Raw genomic sequence first — 18777 nt, forward strand, 5'->3', positions numbered from 1 at the left:
TAATGATATCCGATGATTTCATGTATTCAATTATAATAAATATCATTAACGGACACAACTTAGTGAGAAAACGATTGTCTTATCTCTTTTTACTCTTCCTGTACTTAAATTATTGAAGGTTTCACTTGCGAGTCATCCGCGGACTTGATCACTGTAAATTTCTCACAATTAACAAATATTTTTTCAACCATGCATGCAATTAATTTATTAACACTACTAGTTATATTTTTTACTCACACTTCAATAGTTTTTTCTTACAACATTGTTGTGAAAAATGCAATTGTTGCTCGAAATCGGGATTTTTCATATTTTGGATACACTGTTTTGCTTCGAAAGCCTTGGTAATTATTTTACTATTTTTAATTAAAAATTTTTGCTAAAATTTTTTTTTTTTTTAAGGATGATTGTCGGAGCGCCAAAAGCTAATTTTACTTCAATACCAAAAGGTTCGCAAGCTCCCAGAGAACCAGGAGCCTCTTATAGGTGCAATTTAAAGAGTATAAAATGTGAACAATTTAGACCAAGTGACGTAAATGATGAATCAGGATTTATAACTCAAGTTAATTACAACAGTTTAGTTAAAAAAGCGTACGGTTGGTTTGGCGCCTCAATGGCGTTGGATGAAAATGATGATCTTATCACAGTAAGTTACTGTTACTCTCAGTAAAATATTTTTACACCCAGATTCTTATTCTAGAAAAAAATGACAGGTTTGCGCACCTAGGACACTTCTATCAATTTTTTCAATTCTTGACAAACATATTAGCATGCATGGCGTTTGTTACAGTGGAAAAATATCTTCGGGAAATTTGCAGCTTGAAGATAACTTTAAATCTCACGGTGTGTTATTAAAATTAATTTTATTTTATTTTTAACATCATTTTTAATTTTTAATTTTTTTCTAGATTTTTTATCTACTTTCTGGTACAATTCTTTGCACGGATTTTCTATCCACTATTCAAAGGCCATCAACAACAAAGAAAAAGTAAGAATGATTATTGGAGCGCCAAAGCATGAAGTCATCGGCACGGTCCAAATCAAAGGTCAAAAAACAAGCGCAACGCTTCCGACAACTGATGATTTAACTCAATTTGGTATTTTAATTATTTATAACTTAATATCGCTTTACAGATGCTATAAGGGCGTAGAATAAAAATTCTGTTGTTTTTTTTTTCTAAGTTCAAAAAAATTTTTAGTTTGAAAAAAAAAAACAGAATTTTTATTCTACGCCCTTATGGCTTTTCACCGGGACCTTTTGCCGTATATATTATTTTTATCAATACATTAAATTTCTTCAAGGCTATTCTGTCACTTCAGGAAGATTTTTTGACAAGAGCAAAATTCTTTTTGCCGCGGGTGCTCCTGGATGGAACCTAATCGGCCAAGTAAAGTGTTAATTGTAATTTTCAAATTATTAATTGGGTAAAATTAATTTTTTACTGAGCAGGTGGGAATTTTGAACTCAGAAGTGGATTCATTAAAATTAATAATGAGTATAAAAGGACAAATAGTCGGTGAATACTTCGGAGGAAGCTTAGCGGTTGGAGATGTAAATAATGATGGGTACGATGACCTTATTATTGGCTCGCCTCATTGGGGAAATGATAATGGAAGAATTTATATTTATTTTGGAAGTAACAATGTAAGTAATTATATTAAAGCTACTGAGTAATTTTTATAAATTAATTTTTGGCGCGCTAGAGGTTTTTAGAACCACCGATTATTATTAATGGACCAAAAGAAGACAGCTGCTTTGGATATTCTGTAACTAGTGGTGATGTTGATTTAGATGGATACTATGGTAATATTTATAAATAAGTCAGCTTCATTTTTTAAAAAGTATACCCTCTCTAATTAGAAAAAGGGATTTGGAAATATTTCTTCAATGCGAAATGAAAATTTATATATTATTAAAAAAAAAATATTTTTTAATCTTTTCAAATCTCTTTTTCTTTTTAGATTCTTTTCTCATTTTAGATGAAATTGAAATAAAATAAAAAATCGAAAAATTGATTTTTTTTAATATTTATTTTCTTTCAAATTTTTTTTCTTCTCGGCGCATTTATAATAAAAATAATAAAAAATATGAAAATGGAATATTTTGGTGATTTTTTTTTCATTCGAAGTTACAAAATTTTCAAATTATGATATTCTGAATTTTTTTTTTCTAATTTATTCTAATTTTATCACTTTTTAAGAAAAAAAATATTTCAATAGCCGGAAAAAATAGCATCGTCACCATTTAATTGAAAAACACCAAAAATCATAAATTTTTGAACTTCAAATACAAAAAAAAAAAAATCACCAAAATATTTAATTTTCATACTTTTTATAATAATTTTTTTATTGCTTTTCAAGTATGTAATTAATTTATTTTCATTAATTTTATAATCAGATGTAATAGTAGGCGCACCTTGGGACGACAACGGCGCAATATACATCTACAGTGGTGACATAATTTCAAACCTGGAAATAAATATAAAAGTACAAGACGTCAGAGTTAAATCAACAATAAAAACCTTCGGATTTTCACTGTCCAACCCGGTTGACATCGACGACAATGGATTCCCTGACATTGCTATCGGAGCTTACTTAACTGGACATGCTTTAGTACTTAAAAGCAGGCCTGTTCTGAAAACAATAATTTTAATCACTTCACGGCCTCGAACTCTAGACCGCAATACCACGAGTTTCATGCTGACGATCTGTGTGGGACATGTCCAGATTGGCAAACCGACTTTGGAAAGCTTTAATCTCAAGATCAATGTTGATGAAACTTTCGAACGGGTCAACGAAACTCAAAATTTCCTGGAGCATATTTCTAAGTGGAACGATACATTACTTACTGTTTGCTTTGATAAATTTTTTTACTTACTCGTAAGTTTTTTAGTTATTAAAAATTTTATTAAATTTTTATTTTATTAAATTTTATTTAATTTATTTTATTAAATAAATTAAATAAATTCATCATGAATTTTAATTTTTGGTAATTTTTTTTTTCTAAGGAAAGTAATAAAAATTTTGTTGATTCTATTGAAGTTAAAGTTACTCATGAATTTAATAATAAAACAATTTTAAAAAATGAAGGTAAATTTTAATTTATAATTTATATTTTTAAAATTAATATTGTTAATTTTTGTTCATAACTATTGACTGATTTTAATTTTAATTTAAATCATTAATTTTTATTAATAATTATTAATTAATTCTTCTCAGGTGAAGTTATGTGTGATTTATGTCCGATTGAATACAAAGGAGTAGAATCAATTACTAAAGAATTGAATATTCCATTTAACACCGAATGTGGATTAGATGAAGTTTGTACTTCTTCAATATCTTTGTCTGCTAATTTTACTGGGTAAAAAATATTAATTAACTTGGATTTAATTGCGTAAAATATAATACATTTATTGTAAAATTTTCTAGAGTAAGTGACCAATCAACTTGGATAATAGGATCTAAAGACATAAGCTTGGAGATAATTTTAAAAAATGAAGCTGAACCGGCTTATTTAACGACTATTAGTATTGACTTACCTCATAATATTTATTTAAGTAGTGTATTACCTTTTTGTAACGAAAATACTGCTGGTGAATTTGTTAAAGTAACTTGTGATGCAGGCAACCCGTTAACTGGAACTCTGGTACTTTAATTAATTCATTTCTTCACAAGCTTTGATTGAATATATTAAATTATAAGTATAAAATTTATTTTAGAGAATAATTAAAATTGACTTGGATATGAGTCAATTAAATGATGGAGGTTTGAATGGAACTACTTTGGACTTTAATATAAAAGTAAATACACGAAGTCAAAATAATGGAGATCAACATTTGTCGCGATCAATTTTGTTGTTAAGCGAATTTGTTTTTGATTTACAGGGGTATTTATTTATTATAAAAATTTTGTGTATATGTTGCATTATTTTTTTAATAATGTTTTATTTTCAGAAACGCACATGATAAAAATTATTTTTATTTGAATGAAGATAAATCATCATCAAATATAAGCTTTCAGCATGCTTATCAGCTTAAAAAAATTGGTGAAACTCCGGTGTTGCTATCAACACTTAATATTAATGTACCTGTAAGATTTCAAGGTGAAGAAATTGTTACACTGACGAATCAACCACGGGTAATTTATATTATTAAGAGAGTAAGAAAAATTTTGTCTCCAGGATAGAACCGTTTTTTTTTTTTTTTTTTTTTTTTTAAGTAAAAATCAATTTTTTATATATTTATTAATTATATTATAGATTGATTAATTAAAGCTTGAATAATTGAATTTTTTACAATTCAAAAAATTGTAATTTAAATTAAGTATTTTACTGATTAAAAAATGTGACCGAAGAATTTTTTTAGCAAATAATTTATAGCAAGAAAAATTCATTTAAAAATTATAAATGCAATTTTTTAAAAATAATTTTTTAGACTTAGTTTTTTTTTTCAAGAAAAATAAAAAAATTGTCAAGCCTCTGTTAATTTTATTGTCATATTAAAAAAAAAAAAATATTCTGGGCTTTTTATTAAAAATGGACGTTGATTTCTTTGCAGATTTTCATCTCAGGAAAGTTATATAAATGCTCTACACACAAAATAACACTGATGAAGAAATTAGTAAATTACACTCCTGTGATTTTAAAAGAAGAAAAAGAAACATATCATTTAAACGTCAATGAAAGTAAACCGTTGAATTTAAAGCGCGACATAGATCAGTCTCCCGAGAAGTTGGTACCAATGATGATCTCAAATTTCCAATCCCAGCCGGAAATAATGATCGATGTCAATGCCCCAAGAATATTCTTAAATTGCACTTCAATAGATGTTGAATGCGGAAAAATAACTTGTGAAATAGGTTCTCTGAACAATGATCAAGATACCGGGGGACTGCAGTTAGATTTTTCAATCAATCCTGTCTTGTGGAATTATACTCAAAATACAGAAGCACAAGTAATTTTTACAACAGATGCTTGGATTGATGTTATTAAACCAACATTACATGAAATAGAAACAGTCAGTGGTTTGAATTTAATCGCTTACACAAGCACAAATATTTATAAAATTGATAGTAATAAAAATAAATTAGCCAGCATTTGGATTATTGTTGGCTCTGTATTTCTAGGGCTACTTGCTGTACTTTTATTTTCATTTATTCTATACAAGGTAATTAATTTTTACTTTAAATCTTCTTTTTATTTATTTATTTAATTTATTTATTATTATTTTAGTACGGATTTTTTAAACGTAGTAAAAAAGAAGAACTTGCAGCCCTTAAAGATGAAGTAAGTTCAAATTATTTATAAAAATATCATTTTATACTAATGAATGATCTTTTGTTTCAGACCGATAGTATATCAGAGCCATCAGAATTATAATTATTAGCAACTTTGCAATCACTATGTGACTGTCTGACTATATATATGACTAATATAAATTAACAAAAAAAAAACTAGTATTTATTTTTTCTTGTAAGTTTTTTATTACAAATTTATAAAAATTTTTTCTTCTGTTACTCTTTAAATCACTAGCTTTAGTCTTATCAAGTCGATAATTTATTGATAGAATTATCTTAACTGGTTCTTAACTTAATGAAATAATAAAATTTCATATTATAATTAACAACTTAAGTAGAAAATTGAAAAAATTCATGAGCCCATGAATTTAAACTAAGTTTAATAATCAACTTTTCATTTAAAATAAATGAATTTTAACTAAAAATAATACATTTTTCCATTACATCTCCTTAATTACTCTTACACTAAATGGTACATACGGTCTCCAGTAGTCTCAACTGTATTAAGTATTTTAAACTCCATAATAAAAAATATAATTACAACTTACATTAGAGTATTCAAATGGTACTTTGGTAGCTTATAAATATTTAAGTTTAATACTAAATAGTTAATCTTAATAATCAAAGAAATATTTTTTATACCATAAATAATTAAAATAATTTCTCCTGAAAATAATCGCGAGATAAAAGTAAGAAACAATCAACAAATATCTACCCAAAAGCTTCTGGCGGAATAGATCCGTGTTTGTTGTGCTCTTCAAAGGCCTTAATAGCGACGTCGTAGATCCAATTGACATCCGACAAGCACTTGTAACTCCACTTGTGGTTCATCTTAGTCCTCTCACTCAACGCTCTGGTCATTTGTTCTCTAATACTCTCCGGAAGCTGAGTAGGATTCTCTGGAACAATCAGCTTGGTATCATCTTGATTCTGACTACAAGCAGGAGCATCCATTTGCTGCAAGACGAGCTTAACTTGATTGGCAGTAGCATTTGCAAGGTGGAATTGTTCGTTTCCAATGCAGTACCCGGTTCCAAACTGTTCAATAATAAATGTCCTGCAAAATTGCCGAAGAATTTCACCTTTATTGCTCAGTTCTTTGAACAGCCCGGTCACGGTGATGATCATCATAGAACCAGTGAGAGCTTTTACATCCAGCGTGAAGCTACCAGCCAGGTGCTGGGTTTTCGGGAACCCGGACAAGGAACCAACGACATGCAGTCGACCTTTGTTCAGCAATTTAACTCTCCTTGAATTTTGAATGCAAAGTAAGTTCCTGTTTCTCGAGGCGTAATCGCTGCTGTTATCAATCAAAACCTCGGGTCCAATGGTCATCGTGAAGACCGCGTTGTCCAAGTACGCATCCAGCAGCGGCTGCCGAGAACCGCTGTCATAGACGTTGAAATAAAGCTGGACAAACTGCTGGGCAATTTCCAGGACCTGTTGGTTAGTAGAAAAAATTTTCACAGCACTCGGCAGAGACAGTGATGAGTCTTCGATGTCAAACCCGATTATTTTGGGCAGCTGCTTGCCATCCAGGCGGACCAAAGTCGGAAACTTTTCTCTTATCATTGAAGAGTAATTCAACCTCATTTTCTGCAGCCCTGTGATGAGCTCATTTCCCTTCAAGCGCAGCTCCTGCAGCTGTAATTCTTTCAAAAAATTTAAATTTGATTCATGCTTGATTTTATTGTTAGCAAGGCTCAAAATTTTCAAGTTTTTGAAACACGTGCTCAACATTGTCAAATTTTCTAACTTCGCCAGTTGATTGTTGTCCAGATTGAGTGCTTCTAAATGAGGCACAGCTTCACTGGCAATTTCTAGAATGTAAACAAGTATTTCAGGTCTGAATAAAGCGCAGAAATAGTAATCGATTAAGCTCGGGTCACGGTGGAAGCAAGACAAGTCCAGAGATTTTGTTTCTTCGACGTATCTGCTTGACATGGCTTGTTGAACTCTCATTTTGAAGAATTCGTTAAACTCAGAGGCGGGAAACCTTGAGGTACATACGTCAACTATCAGGTTGAAATAATCATCAATTATTATGTTTTTATGGCATCTGCGTAAATTTTCAGCAGCCTCTTGGTTGTCTACGTAAAAAACAGCCTTTTTGTGAATTATTTTGTACATTATTGGAGCGAAGGTATGCGGTTTTATATGATCTGTCAGAGCACCGATTATCAGGCTCTTGTCAAACCTGTCTACACCTGGCAGCACTATTTGAAACCAGTTCGGGTCACTTGGGTGGAAATTTAGTCTCTGCCAAACGGAAAGCTTGGATCTCTCTGACACATTATAAGGTTCTCTTTTTGATCTATTCTTTCGGGTGAATAATGGCAGGCATTTTCTCTTACTTGTGTCATTACTGTCATGGTCTTCAACGTAATCATCATCATCATCATTATTATTACTATTACTATTACTATTATGATTATTATTGTGATTATTGGAAAAATTAAACAAAGGCCTGGATTGAATTTTTGACTTCCAGTCGAGCTCCTCCGATTTTTCTTCCTTCGAATGGAATCCGCGTCGTGACTTTATTGACGTTGTAAATTTTGGCATTTCTATTTTTTGCTGCTCTATAAATAATTGTTATTTATTTAGATAAATTTATATAGCGTCAATTTAATAGAAATTAATAAAAAAAATTAATGACATTAAATTTAGCTGTCACTTCACAATTGTTTTAATTTTTTTTTAACAACTAAATTATAGCAAAAAAAATTATTAAAAAAATGGACATAGAAATTTTAATAAATTAAAAATGAAATTTTTTAAAAATAATTTTTTTGTTGAAGAAAATTAAAAAATTGTCAAGTGACAGCTAACTTTAATGACGTAAAAAATTAATTTGGCAAATATTTGATAATTTTGTAACAAGTATATTATTGCAAAAAAAAATTGACATCAAGCAATTTTAAAAAATAATTTTTTGGAACAAATTTGTTTGTTATATAAAATTCAAAAATAGTGACTGCTAATTTTAATGTTATAATGAGCAAAGATTAATAATTTTAATTTGTACTTACCATTTGAATTGACGCTGGATGAAATTGATCGTAGGTTAAGTTGATTTAAATTGTTGTTAAAAACTTTTTAATTCAACTGGTACTTTTGTTTTTTTTTTTTTTTATTATAACCTAAATTGTTGAATTTAATTAAAAATATATTTTTTTTATAATTTTTACTGACACAAGTTAATGTTAATCACATGCTTGGTTAATTTTTCTTTGGTATTTTGAGGTTGGTAAAATTGAGATCTGATGCTGCAGGGCTGTGAGGTCGTCGTTTGTCCGGTCAAATCATATCGTATTTCAAAATGAAAAACTTAAATATTTAATAATTGTCTTTTATGTAGTATTAAAATTATTTATTTATTTTTTTTTTTTCATGTTATAGCTTAACTAAAAGTTATAGTGACATTAAAGTTAGCAGTCACTTGAACCATTTTTAATTTTTCTTAACAAACAAATTTGTTCCAAAAAAATTGGATTTTTAATTTTTAATTTAAATTAAAGTAAAATTATAAGACACTTGAGAATTTTTAAACATTTCCTTGTTGAAAAAATTTTAAGGAGATATAATTAATTTATTTATAAATAAATTGTAAGTAATAACTTAATAGATAATCTTAGATGTAAAAAGTGATAAAAGAAGGTTATGTGTATTAATAAAAAAATTCAAAATTTATTGAAATATATTTTGAATTTATTTTCATTTTATAGATACACAAATTGTTATAATCATAACTACGTCATAAAAAAATGTCATTTTTTCCATTTTACAATAATTTTAATTTTTTGATGATAATTTTAATAAATAATGTACATTAAATATTAGTCTATACATTCATATTTTTCTTTAACATTAAATACTTAATAGCTAAATAAACTTAAACTATAATTAGATACAAAAACTTATTTTTTTAAGTTCTATTTACATTTCATTTATTCTACCTCATTCAATACTTATAAATATATTTATAATTTCAATATTTTGAGCATATAAGTATTTTCATTGCGCATGAAAAACAAACGTACGATTAAAATTATTATCTAAGAATGTAATAAAGTTTTATCAAAATAAAATATACCGATGCATTCATTACATAATACATAATTAAAATAATTCATAATTAATTTTATCTTTGTAGCTTTAAATTAACTTAATACAAATTTATTTGAAAAAAAATAGAATTATCGAAATATAATATGCAAATATTCTGTCGAGATAATATTAATTCTAGATGATATTGTCCAAACGTAATTTAGTCTAATTAAATTTTTTTTTTTTTTCATGGCATGATTAAAAATTGCATTACGTGGATTATTAACAAAATTATTGATGCACAATCGTGAGTAAGACCGGTCTGAAGCTTGGGTGCATCGTCGCTCCTCTTGAAAATTATTTTAGCAGTTGTTTGATGGATAATTCTGCAATTGTGCCTTTGTGTTCTACAAGCGACACAAATTTAACAGAAGAACAAGTGGCTGTAGCATTGAATAAACCCATGTTTACTCTAGAAATAAATTTCTAGACACCATAACAAAATATTTGACCTCAAGCTTCCCTTCATAGCTCACACAAGATAAACTTGAGCAAACCGAAGCCAGAGAGGACACTGCATCCTCGGTACTCTGTTAATATGTTTAGAGTACATTTTCAGCATGTCAGTTGATTTTGTAGGATTGCTTCAAAACACTTTCAAAAATTTGGTTTTTTTTTGTTTTTCTGACAGTCTACCCCAATTGTGCATTGCAATATTGTTTTTTCTTACAACAGTTTTTTTTTTAATTACCATTTTTTTTTTTTAAATTCAATACTACTTTTACGTTTCAACAACTACACCTAGTTTTAATTATTTCTCGCAAGAATATTCACTTTTTGTAATTTTGTTTATAAATTTAAACAAGTCAATTTTTTCCTAACTATAAGAATAAAGAGCCAAAAAAAAAAAAAAAAATAAATAAAAAGTGAAAATTTAAAATTTGAGTTAAAAAAAATTAATTTTAGATTTATTAAAAAATTATCATTCTTCATTCTTAATTATTTATCCTCATTTAAATTTTTAGAAATTAAAAAAGAAAAAAATATTGAGTGATATAGTTACTAAGTGTGCCTTAGAAAAATTAAATCTACACAGTAATTATTCAATGTTAATTACTGCAATTATTCTAGAAAAAAAAAAAAATAAATAAATTAATATTTTTCGAATGCACACCAAATATTTTTTTTTTTCTAAATCACTTTTTATAGCAAGAATTTTTTTCCAAATGATTTTTTTTTATGTCCATGTAGACTTTATCTTTGAATTTCATAAATTTATAATTATTAGTCAATGCAATTTAGTTAATTATTTTTGGCAGTCAAGTAAATGTTTTATGAATAGAAAATTATTATCATAATTATTGCAGCTATTTTTTTTTTTTTTTTTAATTAGTATGTCACGAATTCGGTTATAAAATCAAGATTCATTTCTAGAAAAATTACTAGAATATCAAATGTATTAGTAATAATAAATAAAAATTACTAAACTAACGGAATATGTAGGTAGATCTTACATATTAAAAAAAAAAAAAAAATAAATAATCACCGAATTCGTGTCAGCAAATTAATTTTCCACGATATGAGACTCTAAACTTGAAACTTTAAAATTGAAATCTAATTTTTTTAATACAAACAGAACGAATTATCGATTAAATGCCTCAGCTGGAATTCTTCCAGCTTGAAAGAATTCATTGAACGCGCGAAGAGCAGTTTCGAAGTTCCACTGTACCTCTTGTAAGCATTTGAAACTCCACTCCAGGTTCATTTTGGTTTGATCGCTGAGAGCAACAGTCATTTGACGTTGGAGCTCCTCATTAGGTTGAGAAGGCCCTCCTAAAGTTGACGGCTGAGGTTGAGGTTGAGGCTGAGGTTGAGGTTGAGGTTGAGGCTGAGATTGAGGTTGAGGCTGAGCTTGAGGCTGTTCCGGAACTTGTTGGGCCTGAATAGCTGCTGCTGCTTGCTCAGCTATCGTAGCCTGCGGACCGTTCATGACTTGGCGTTCTTGAGACGGAGTTGGGTGGGCCAAGCTCAGCTGCTCGTTTTTTATACAGTAACCATTACCATATTTAACGATTACAAACGTCCGGTCGAAGTAACGGATCGGCTGATCCTTTGCTCCTACTTCTTTAAATAAACCAGTCACGGTGATCACTATCGTCGATTGAGATATCGCTGTAGTGTCCATGGTGAATGAATTCAAGAAGTGCTGAGTCTTCGGCAATTCCGAGATAAATGACACAACTGGCAGTCTTCCTTGTTTCAACAATTTCAAGCGGCGATTTGTATCAACACACCGGAATAAATTTCGGTTGTCTGATATATATTTGTTGAATCTATAACAAAAATGTCAATAGTTAAGATATTAAGGCATGGAGTTGAAGAGAAAAAAAAAAAAAAAAAAAAAAAAAAAAAAATTAAAGACTTACTTTTGTATCGTCGGGCTTTGAGCAACATTAAGACTCAAAAATGCATGCTCGTGATAAGCATCAAGCAAAGGTTGCCGAGATTCAGAATCGAAAATGGTGAAGTATTGAAGCATAAATTGTTCTGCTACTTTCAGAGCTTCGCCATTCTTTGCAAATGCTTTTTGCGTAGGAGGTAGTTGGGTATCTTCTTCTGCGACATCAAACACTATTGGTTTGGGTAATTCCATGCCATCCTGTAATTATTGATAAAAAAAAAAAATATTAATATTGACGTATTTGAGAAAATAATTTAATGTTATAATTGACTCACCAGTCGGAGAAGCTTGGGGAATTTTTTCCTCACGTCGCTGTCGTGGAAGAAAAAGCCATAAGCGGATGCTCCAGATTAATTGTATTAAAACAAAAATTACATCTTATTATTGAAGGAGATTTAACAGATTTTTTTTTAACTCAAGGATGTTTATATAATTCCAATAATTCCAGTATTGGATAAAAAAAAATAAAAAAAAAAAATGTTAACTAATCTCCTGTAAAAAGATCTGCTTGGGATTTTTAAAATTTAGTGTAAGAAAACGAATGAAATACCTGATATAGTCATCTGTGCGTTTTTTGTACTTATGTAGTACAAGAGGGTTACCGGCAAGACGTAGTTCTTCGAGTGGTAAATCTTTGATAACATCCATCTGATGCATTTCTCTGATCTAGAAATAAATAGAAAAAAAATTAATAAATTCTAATAATTTTTTATTTATTTAATAATTATGATAATTAATAAAAATAGCTTACTTTGTTGTCGCCAATGTATAAAATTTTTAAATGCCTAAGTTTTTTTCCCAAAAAACTAAGCTTTTCAATAATAGATAATTTATTATTTTCAAGATTTAATGCTTCCAGGTTCGGAATTGCATCAGCAACAATCTCCAGTACTGACATCAACATTCCAGGTCTGAATAAAGCGCAGAAGTAATCTTGAACGAGATCAGGATCGTGGTGAAAGCAAGAAAGGTCCAGAGCATTATTTTGTTGATTGTATCTCTTCGCCATAGCTGCCTTTAATTTCTCCTTCAGCATAGCATCGGCTTCACATTTTGGAAAACCAGGACGTACGCGTACTTGGAGCTTGTGATTGTCGGGCGTGGTAATTTTTTTGTGACACTCAGCCAGTTTGTAAGCAGTTTCCTGGCTGTCGACGTAGAAAATAGCTTCTTGTCCAATCACTTTGTACTGAAATCACAAATAAATTTTTTTTTTTAAATATTTAAAATTTTAATTTTAAATTAAAATTTTTTTTCTTAAATATTTTCTATCCATGTATTGCATTGCATTTTTAAAAAATACATTAAAAAAATGTACAATTAAAAAAAAAATTAATTATCACAAATTTAACAAATTTCATTCAAAAAAATGAAAATTAAAATATTGATTACTTACCATTATTGGTATGAATGTATGAGGAGCCATGTAGCTGAGTAGGCTAGTCAGGATAAATTCTTTATTGTATTTATCACCATAATAAATCTGAAACAAATCAATCGATTATCAATAAATCACCTGGAAGCGTAAAATAAATTAAAAAAAAAAAATTCTAACCATTATTTTATACCACTGAGCTTCGCCATTAAGGTTAACTCTACTTTTAATATTTAACCTTGGGTCTTGATTCACCATGGGGCTGAGCCGCCCACCTTTGCCTTTACTCCTGGGTTTGAATATAACTTGTCGAACACTTGTACTCGAGGACATAGCTTCTGCTATTTGATCTTTGGATACTGAATTAACATGCCGCACACGATCTCTTCCAAATCGTGGATTCTTGAAGGATACTCGGGGTTTGACACCGCCGAATTCCATGGGATGGTCGTCATCCATGCGGGCTGTTCTATCGTCATGGTCTGTAAAAAAAAATGATGACGAAATAAGTCTTGTAACTAAGTAAAAAAATTTTTTTCACGAAAAAAACTAATTAAAAATTAAATACTTACTGAAAAAATGTTTGTTCTGTTTGTTGAAGCGGTTGTTTATCGGCTTTCTCGGCATTTTTAATTATAGTTTCTAAAAAGCTAAAAAAACACATAAATTAAATAAAATTTACAAATTTAAGACGAAAGACTTTTATCACAATACAATGGCTGACCTGAAAGTATAATAATTTTTTTACTAACCTCGAAATACTAATTTATTAACTTCGATGTATAATACTACAACTAATTGTTTTTTATTAATAATTGCGTTGATTATTATTGTTTTTTTTATCACTTGACAATTTAAAAAAAAAATTGCAAAGTTTTATAAAAAGATTATTTAGTATTTTGTTAAAATGTTTCACTGACACGACTTTGGATTTATCTCACAATCGACAATATGGCCGTTGTAACTACACCAAGCACTTTCCAAACGAACACTTTGACGAGAAGATCCAAAGAGACTTGTCCCCTCTACGGCAACTAGGTTTTATACAGCGCCCTTTATAAGTGTATAGTTTCAGTCTAGTAATCTACAGTCGCAGACTTACTGGCTAAAGAAAACGACGGCAGCGCTACTGCGCAGTTGTCTTGTGGAAACTATTTTATTGATGGGAATTCGGGATTTACTTACCGGCTGTTCGCGAAATACGTGAAAAGAAAATGAAAAATATTATTAATTAAATAAATTAATTAAATTAAATAAATAACGATTGTTGATACATTAAAAATATTATTTTGAAAGAAAACACTGAAGTTAGCCGTCAGCTGTTGATTTTAAACATTTTTATGACCTGAAGTTGACAGATATAAACATTTTTTTAGCAATTAAATAATAACACTGAAGTTGACAGATATTAAAAATTTTTTTGGAATTTTATAGTAATTAAATTATTTAAAAAAAAATAAATTAAAAAGAATAGTGTGAACCAGAAACTTTTACTGACAAGACGTAATAAAGGTACAGTTGTTTATTAATTCATTATCGTTTAACGTGCCATCAAAAGTAGCCAAAGTTTATATCATTGAAAAAGTTAAATCTTTTTCTAAATTATTATGACAGTACGTTTCTGAAGATTATTAAAGAATGGCCTGTCAAATATTTGTATTAAAGTTAAAAAGTTAGAAAAGTGATGCTAAAAAAAAAAAAAAAAATTGTAACTTCTTTAAAAGCCGTCAATTTTAGCACTCATTAACTTTTTATATAAATGACAGTAACAGATGATTTATTATTTTCTTTATGGTATGATTCTGACAAGTATTTTTTTTTTAATTAATTAAAAAACAAAACTTTTCAAGATTGATACGTGTTATTAATTTTTTTAAAGGTAAATTATTTGATGAATTTTATCTGAATATCAACTACTTTTATAAAAGCCGTCAATTCTATCACGCATTAACTTTTCATATAAATGACAGCAACAGATGATTTATTATTTTTTGAAGGTATAATTTTGACTTTTTTTTTTTAATTAATTAATTAAAAATTAATTTCTATTTTATCAAAAAAATAAATTAAAAAATTTTTTTACAGGAAAATTATTTAATAAAACAGTAAGCGGTAATTATCAAGGTATCTAAAATTAAACTAATGTCCCAATTTATTGCTGCTTTGGTAATATGTACTAAATATATTTGCTATTTAGCTATTTTCTTTTACGTGTAAATAAATATATATATATATATATATATATATATATATATATATATATATATATATATATATATATATTTATGTATTAACATCGTTATCTCCTTTGCCATGTATCTTTGTACCGGAAATACACAATACATAATCATAGTCATTTAAACAGCGATTATAATTTAGGTGTTTAGGGAGATTAATTCCGTTGTTATGAACAAAAGGAATAAGTAGACACAGAGTCGGCAACGATATAATCGACATCCAGCTGCAAATTTTGCAACGTATAAACTATCTGTGCTATCTCCCGTGTTAATATTAATTCCATATTCTGGTCTCTAGTCTAGGTTAGTCTACAGACTAGTTGTACTGTGAATCTAAACGACACAGGATGCACAGAATGTATGTCGAACAAAGTTCTACCCCCCATTTATGTACGGGAGGTAAGCCGATTATGTTAATGTCTATAATTTTTGCGCTTTTTTGGAAAGTAAGGGCCGATTTAATCCGAAGCATTCACGTTCGCTAAATACCTCGCCTATCATCATCACACATCAGCTACATAATACATATATAAATATATAGCACAGCATAATGCACCTAAGCTGGAGAGATCGATATTATATAAGTTAAATATGTATTTTTATATCTGTCTATTTATTTTCAGATTTTTATTCTATTTCTGCTTGTCTTCCGATCATTCGATCGCCGTATTCCTTTTAGAGGTATATATACAATATTACGTCGCTAAAAATTAAATAAATAAATTTTTTTTGCTTTAAAAATAAAGTTTTACTTGTTTTTCTCACTAAATTCTAATTTGTGATCGTTGATAGTAAAGCGATTCAATTTAAATTAAAAACTAACTAAACTCAGCTTATTGCGAATTTCAAGACAAATCAAACTCCGTTTTATTATATGTGTTACAGATAGTTTGCAGTGCTTATAAATGTGTATATACACATATAGGCTTCGCCGAGAATTCGAGATCCTACGTATTATATACAAGTTTGGAAATTGAACAGTTCAACTGAGAGAATTAAACGTATTTTGAATTGAATTGTGAATATGCTCTCTGTAAACTGTAAGTCGGCGAATGTACCGAATAGGATCGACCGTAGACTGAAAACTGGAGACTGGAGGCTTGGGGTAAGTTTGAGTAAAACAGTTTAAACTATTTTTGCATACAAAGACTCTATTAGCCTTTGAATTATTATTTTCATTGTGTATATTGTTGCACGAACGAATTCGGATTTCCGATAATATTGAATTGTTAAATGACGCGAAAAATAGCGCTGCATGAGGATAAATTTATTAATATTAAAGCATTATTGTTATGATTATTTGAGCTCAGCGATGAATAGAACATTACTCTTAGAGCTGCAATCGAGGCTTTTACCAAGAGATTACAAGTTACAAATTAGCCTCATATATTCTCGGATTATATCGAACCTGGCGTACATACATGCGGTCGGGTTCGGATATACGTTTGTTAAATGTTATTATAGGTATAACGACACATATAGGATAGATGTAAAATTGAAGGAGTGAGAAGAGAAGAAAGAGGGTTTAGCTAATAAAAGCATTGAGAAAATTTTCATTCGTTTGACCGTACTTATACATCAGCGATTTAGTTTAGCTTTCATATCTTGTGCAAACATCCATGCCCAGGGTTTAACTCATGTGAATATGAGCCAAACCATATGCTTTAAGGATCCTTACTCATAATTCACCTAAATTTATATATATATTTAATATCATTTTTTAATTTTTAATACTGATTTAGGAGACTCGGAAATTCAAATATGTTGATTTTTAGATCAGGGTTTTTGAATTGGTTAAGCTGGGTAGAATACCATCTGCAGAAAATTTTTCATTTAGCGACGGGTTATTTTATTAAATTTTTTTTTCAACTTATTCACATCTAAAATAGTAATACAATTCTTTTAATTTATTATTTAACTGTTAATTAGTAAAATTATTTATATTATTAAGAGAATAAGAAAAATTTTTCTCTCCAGAATAGTCATATGCTAAAATCGGTTTTTTTTTTTTAGTGAAAAATTTTGTTCACAAGTCACGGCAGTCACATAGCGAAGTAAGGTTGCTAAGTTTGCAAGTATAAATAATAATGATTAATTTTCTGTAATCCTGTAATATCATTAATTAACATTTAAATTATTAACCAACATAATTCCATCAATGTTGAATAAGTTCAAATATTTCCAATGGATAATATTACAGAATTATAGATAATTAGTGCTGATTTATTATATATTAACTACTAATAACTTTGATTAAATATTAATTCATATTCCATTAACTTGCTGAGTAATTAACTCAAAGCTAGTAGTAACAGAAGAGCCTCTAAAATTTGGTTTAATCCATCATTTGTTTTGTCGTTCAGGTATTAAATCATCGGAACTACATAGGACATTATTATTGTCTATTTCAAGTAAATTTTCCATCACTTTAACTGACATGAAATAATAGTTTATGGACGGACTTGCTCATTGTATATTACATAGCTGCTGTAATGTTTAGCCTGTCTTTTAGCAGTCTGAAATTCAGACTCTCAGCCATCTAAGCTAACCATCTATTTGATATTATTCTCAACACCATCTACATCAGTCGCTTGTCATCCTCGTCCTCATTGCACCCAGCCTGGTAGTTGTCATAGTTGTCATTTGTATATACAGTTGGGGAACTTTAGATTTAGACACGGCAATTTAGTCATGGAGAAGCTTCTCATTCTATGACTTACACGTTATAAGGATTAGTACTCCGGTGTATATACATATACACAAAAGCACTATACCTTTAGATAATAAATTATGTCCCATTCGAATTCGAATTCGAATTTCTAGCATCCGTGTACGATCAAGAGGAAGAAATAAATAAAATAAAATAACTTTTAGCATCTTTCTTGTTTAACACACGTGTCCATTCAAATGTTACATTATAGACATATTCTAAAGAGCCAAACCCTCGAGTGTATAGATTATATAATACAAATATATACTTATAAAAAAAAAAAAAAAAAAAAAAAAAAAGTCTATTCCAATTGTATTTTTTTCTCTACTTTAAAAATTAATACTCGAGTCATTTAATTTTTATGTAATTTCTATAGCGGAAAAAAATGTTATTAGTGCTTTTATGTTTTTTAAAAATTTAGTTTGTAATATTAAACTCGCGCAAAAAGCACTCGATATTAATTGAATTTAAAAGTTCATTAGAGCTTACAAAGCGAAAAGTTTAAATGTTAACTTTAGTTTTAATAATTAAGTACAAAGAACGGTGCTGTTGAAGTTACGAATCTCCGAGTGTGTAATTTCACATAAAAGGAGTGTATTAATGCTATTAAACATTAAAAGGAGCCAGAAGTACATTTTAGATGTATGAGTAA

General features: G+C 28.8%; 3 protein-coding genes and 1 long non-coding RNA gene across 7 annotated transcripts in view; 2 read left to right on the forward strand and 2 right to left on the reverse strand.

The window, feature by feature from the left end:
- Window positions 1-37: 37 nt before the first annotated feature.
- On the forward strand, window positions 38-5839 carry LOC141527183 (integrin alpha-4-like). Of its 4 annotated transcripts, none has more exons than XM_074242522.1 (16): window positions 38-341; window positions 400-643; window positions 711-840; window positions 906-1094; window positions 1300-1385; window positions 1448-1642; window positions 1702-1801; window positions 2396-2877; window positions 3006-3087; window positions 3217-3358; window positions 3427-3643; window positions 3717-3883; window positions 3951-4155; window positions 4554-5162; window positions 5228-5281; window positions 5342-5839. In XM_074242522.1, the coding sequence occupies exons 1-16, from the start codon at window positions 190-192 to the stop codon at window positions 5372-5374; spliced, it is 3087 nt and encodes a 1028-aa protein (XP_074098623.1). In that variant the 5' UTR covers window positions 38-189; the 3' UTR covers window positions 5375-5839. The 4 variants fall into 4 exon arrangements, with proteins under 4 accessions (XP_074098623.1, XP_074098624.1, XP_074098626.1 ...); XM_074242523.1 differs by having other exon boundaries at window positions 3951-4134; XM_074242524.1 differs by lacking the exon at window positions 38-341 and having other exon boundaries at window positions 540-643; window positions 698-840.
- LOC141527184 (nuclear RNA export factor 1-like) lies at window positions 5400-8555 on the reverse strand. Its single transcript, XM_074242526.1, has 2 exons — window positions 8325-8555; window positions 5400-7874 (listed from the first exon to the last, which is right to left on the reverse strand). Exon 2 carries the CDS (start codon window positions 7855-7857, stop codon window positions 6004-6006), a length of 1854 nt encoding a protein of 617 aa, XP_074098627.1. The 5' UTR covers window positions 7858-7874; window positions 8325-8555; the 3' UTR covers window positions 5400-6003.
- A 1235-nt stretch (window positions 8556-9790) lies between these two features.
- LOC141527390 (nuclear RNA export factor 1) lies at window positions 9791-14191 on the reverse strand. Its single transcript, XM_074242814.1, has 9 exons — window positions 13931-14191; window positions 13751-13828; window positions 13359-13660; window positions 13200-13286; window positions 12555-12992; window positions 12354-12469; window positions 12079-12115; window positions 11769-12001; window positions 9791-11675 (listed from the first exon to the last, which is right to left on the reverse strand). Exons 2-9 carry the CDS (start codon window positions 13803-13805, stop codon window positions 10985-10987), a joined length of 1959 nt encoding a protein of 652 aa, XP_074098915.1. The 5' UTR covers window positions 13806-13828; window positions 13931-14191; the 3' UTR covers window positions 9791-10984.
- A 920-nt stretch (window positions 14192-15111) lies between these two features.
- LOC141527203 (uncharacterized) overlaps window positions 15112-18777 on the forward strand; it is a 70051-nt gene continuing 66385 nt past the window's right edge. Inside the window, exons 1-4 of the long non-coding RNA XR_012479157.1 lie at window positions 15112-15175; window positions 15264-15302; window positions 16039-16096; window positions 16301-16520. This is a non-coding gene — a long non-coding RNA (uncharacterized LOC141527203). The remainder of the gene's footprint in view (window positions 15176-15263; window positions 15303-16038; window positions 16097-16300; window positions 16521-18777) is intronic.

The sequence above is a fragment of the Cotesia typhae genome, unplaced genomic scaffold (genome assembly GCF_013202065.1).
Source record: "Cotesia typhae breed Kobodo isofemale line unplaced genomic scaffold, CoteBio_Ctyphae contig_4, whole genome shotgun sequence".
NCBI classification, from domain to species: domain Eukaryota; kingdom Metazoa; phylum Arthropoda; class Insecta; order Hymenoptera; family Braconidae; genus Cotesia; species Cotesia typhae.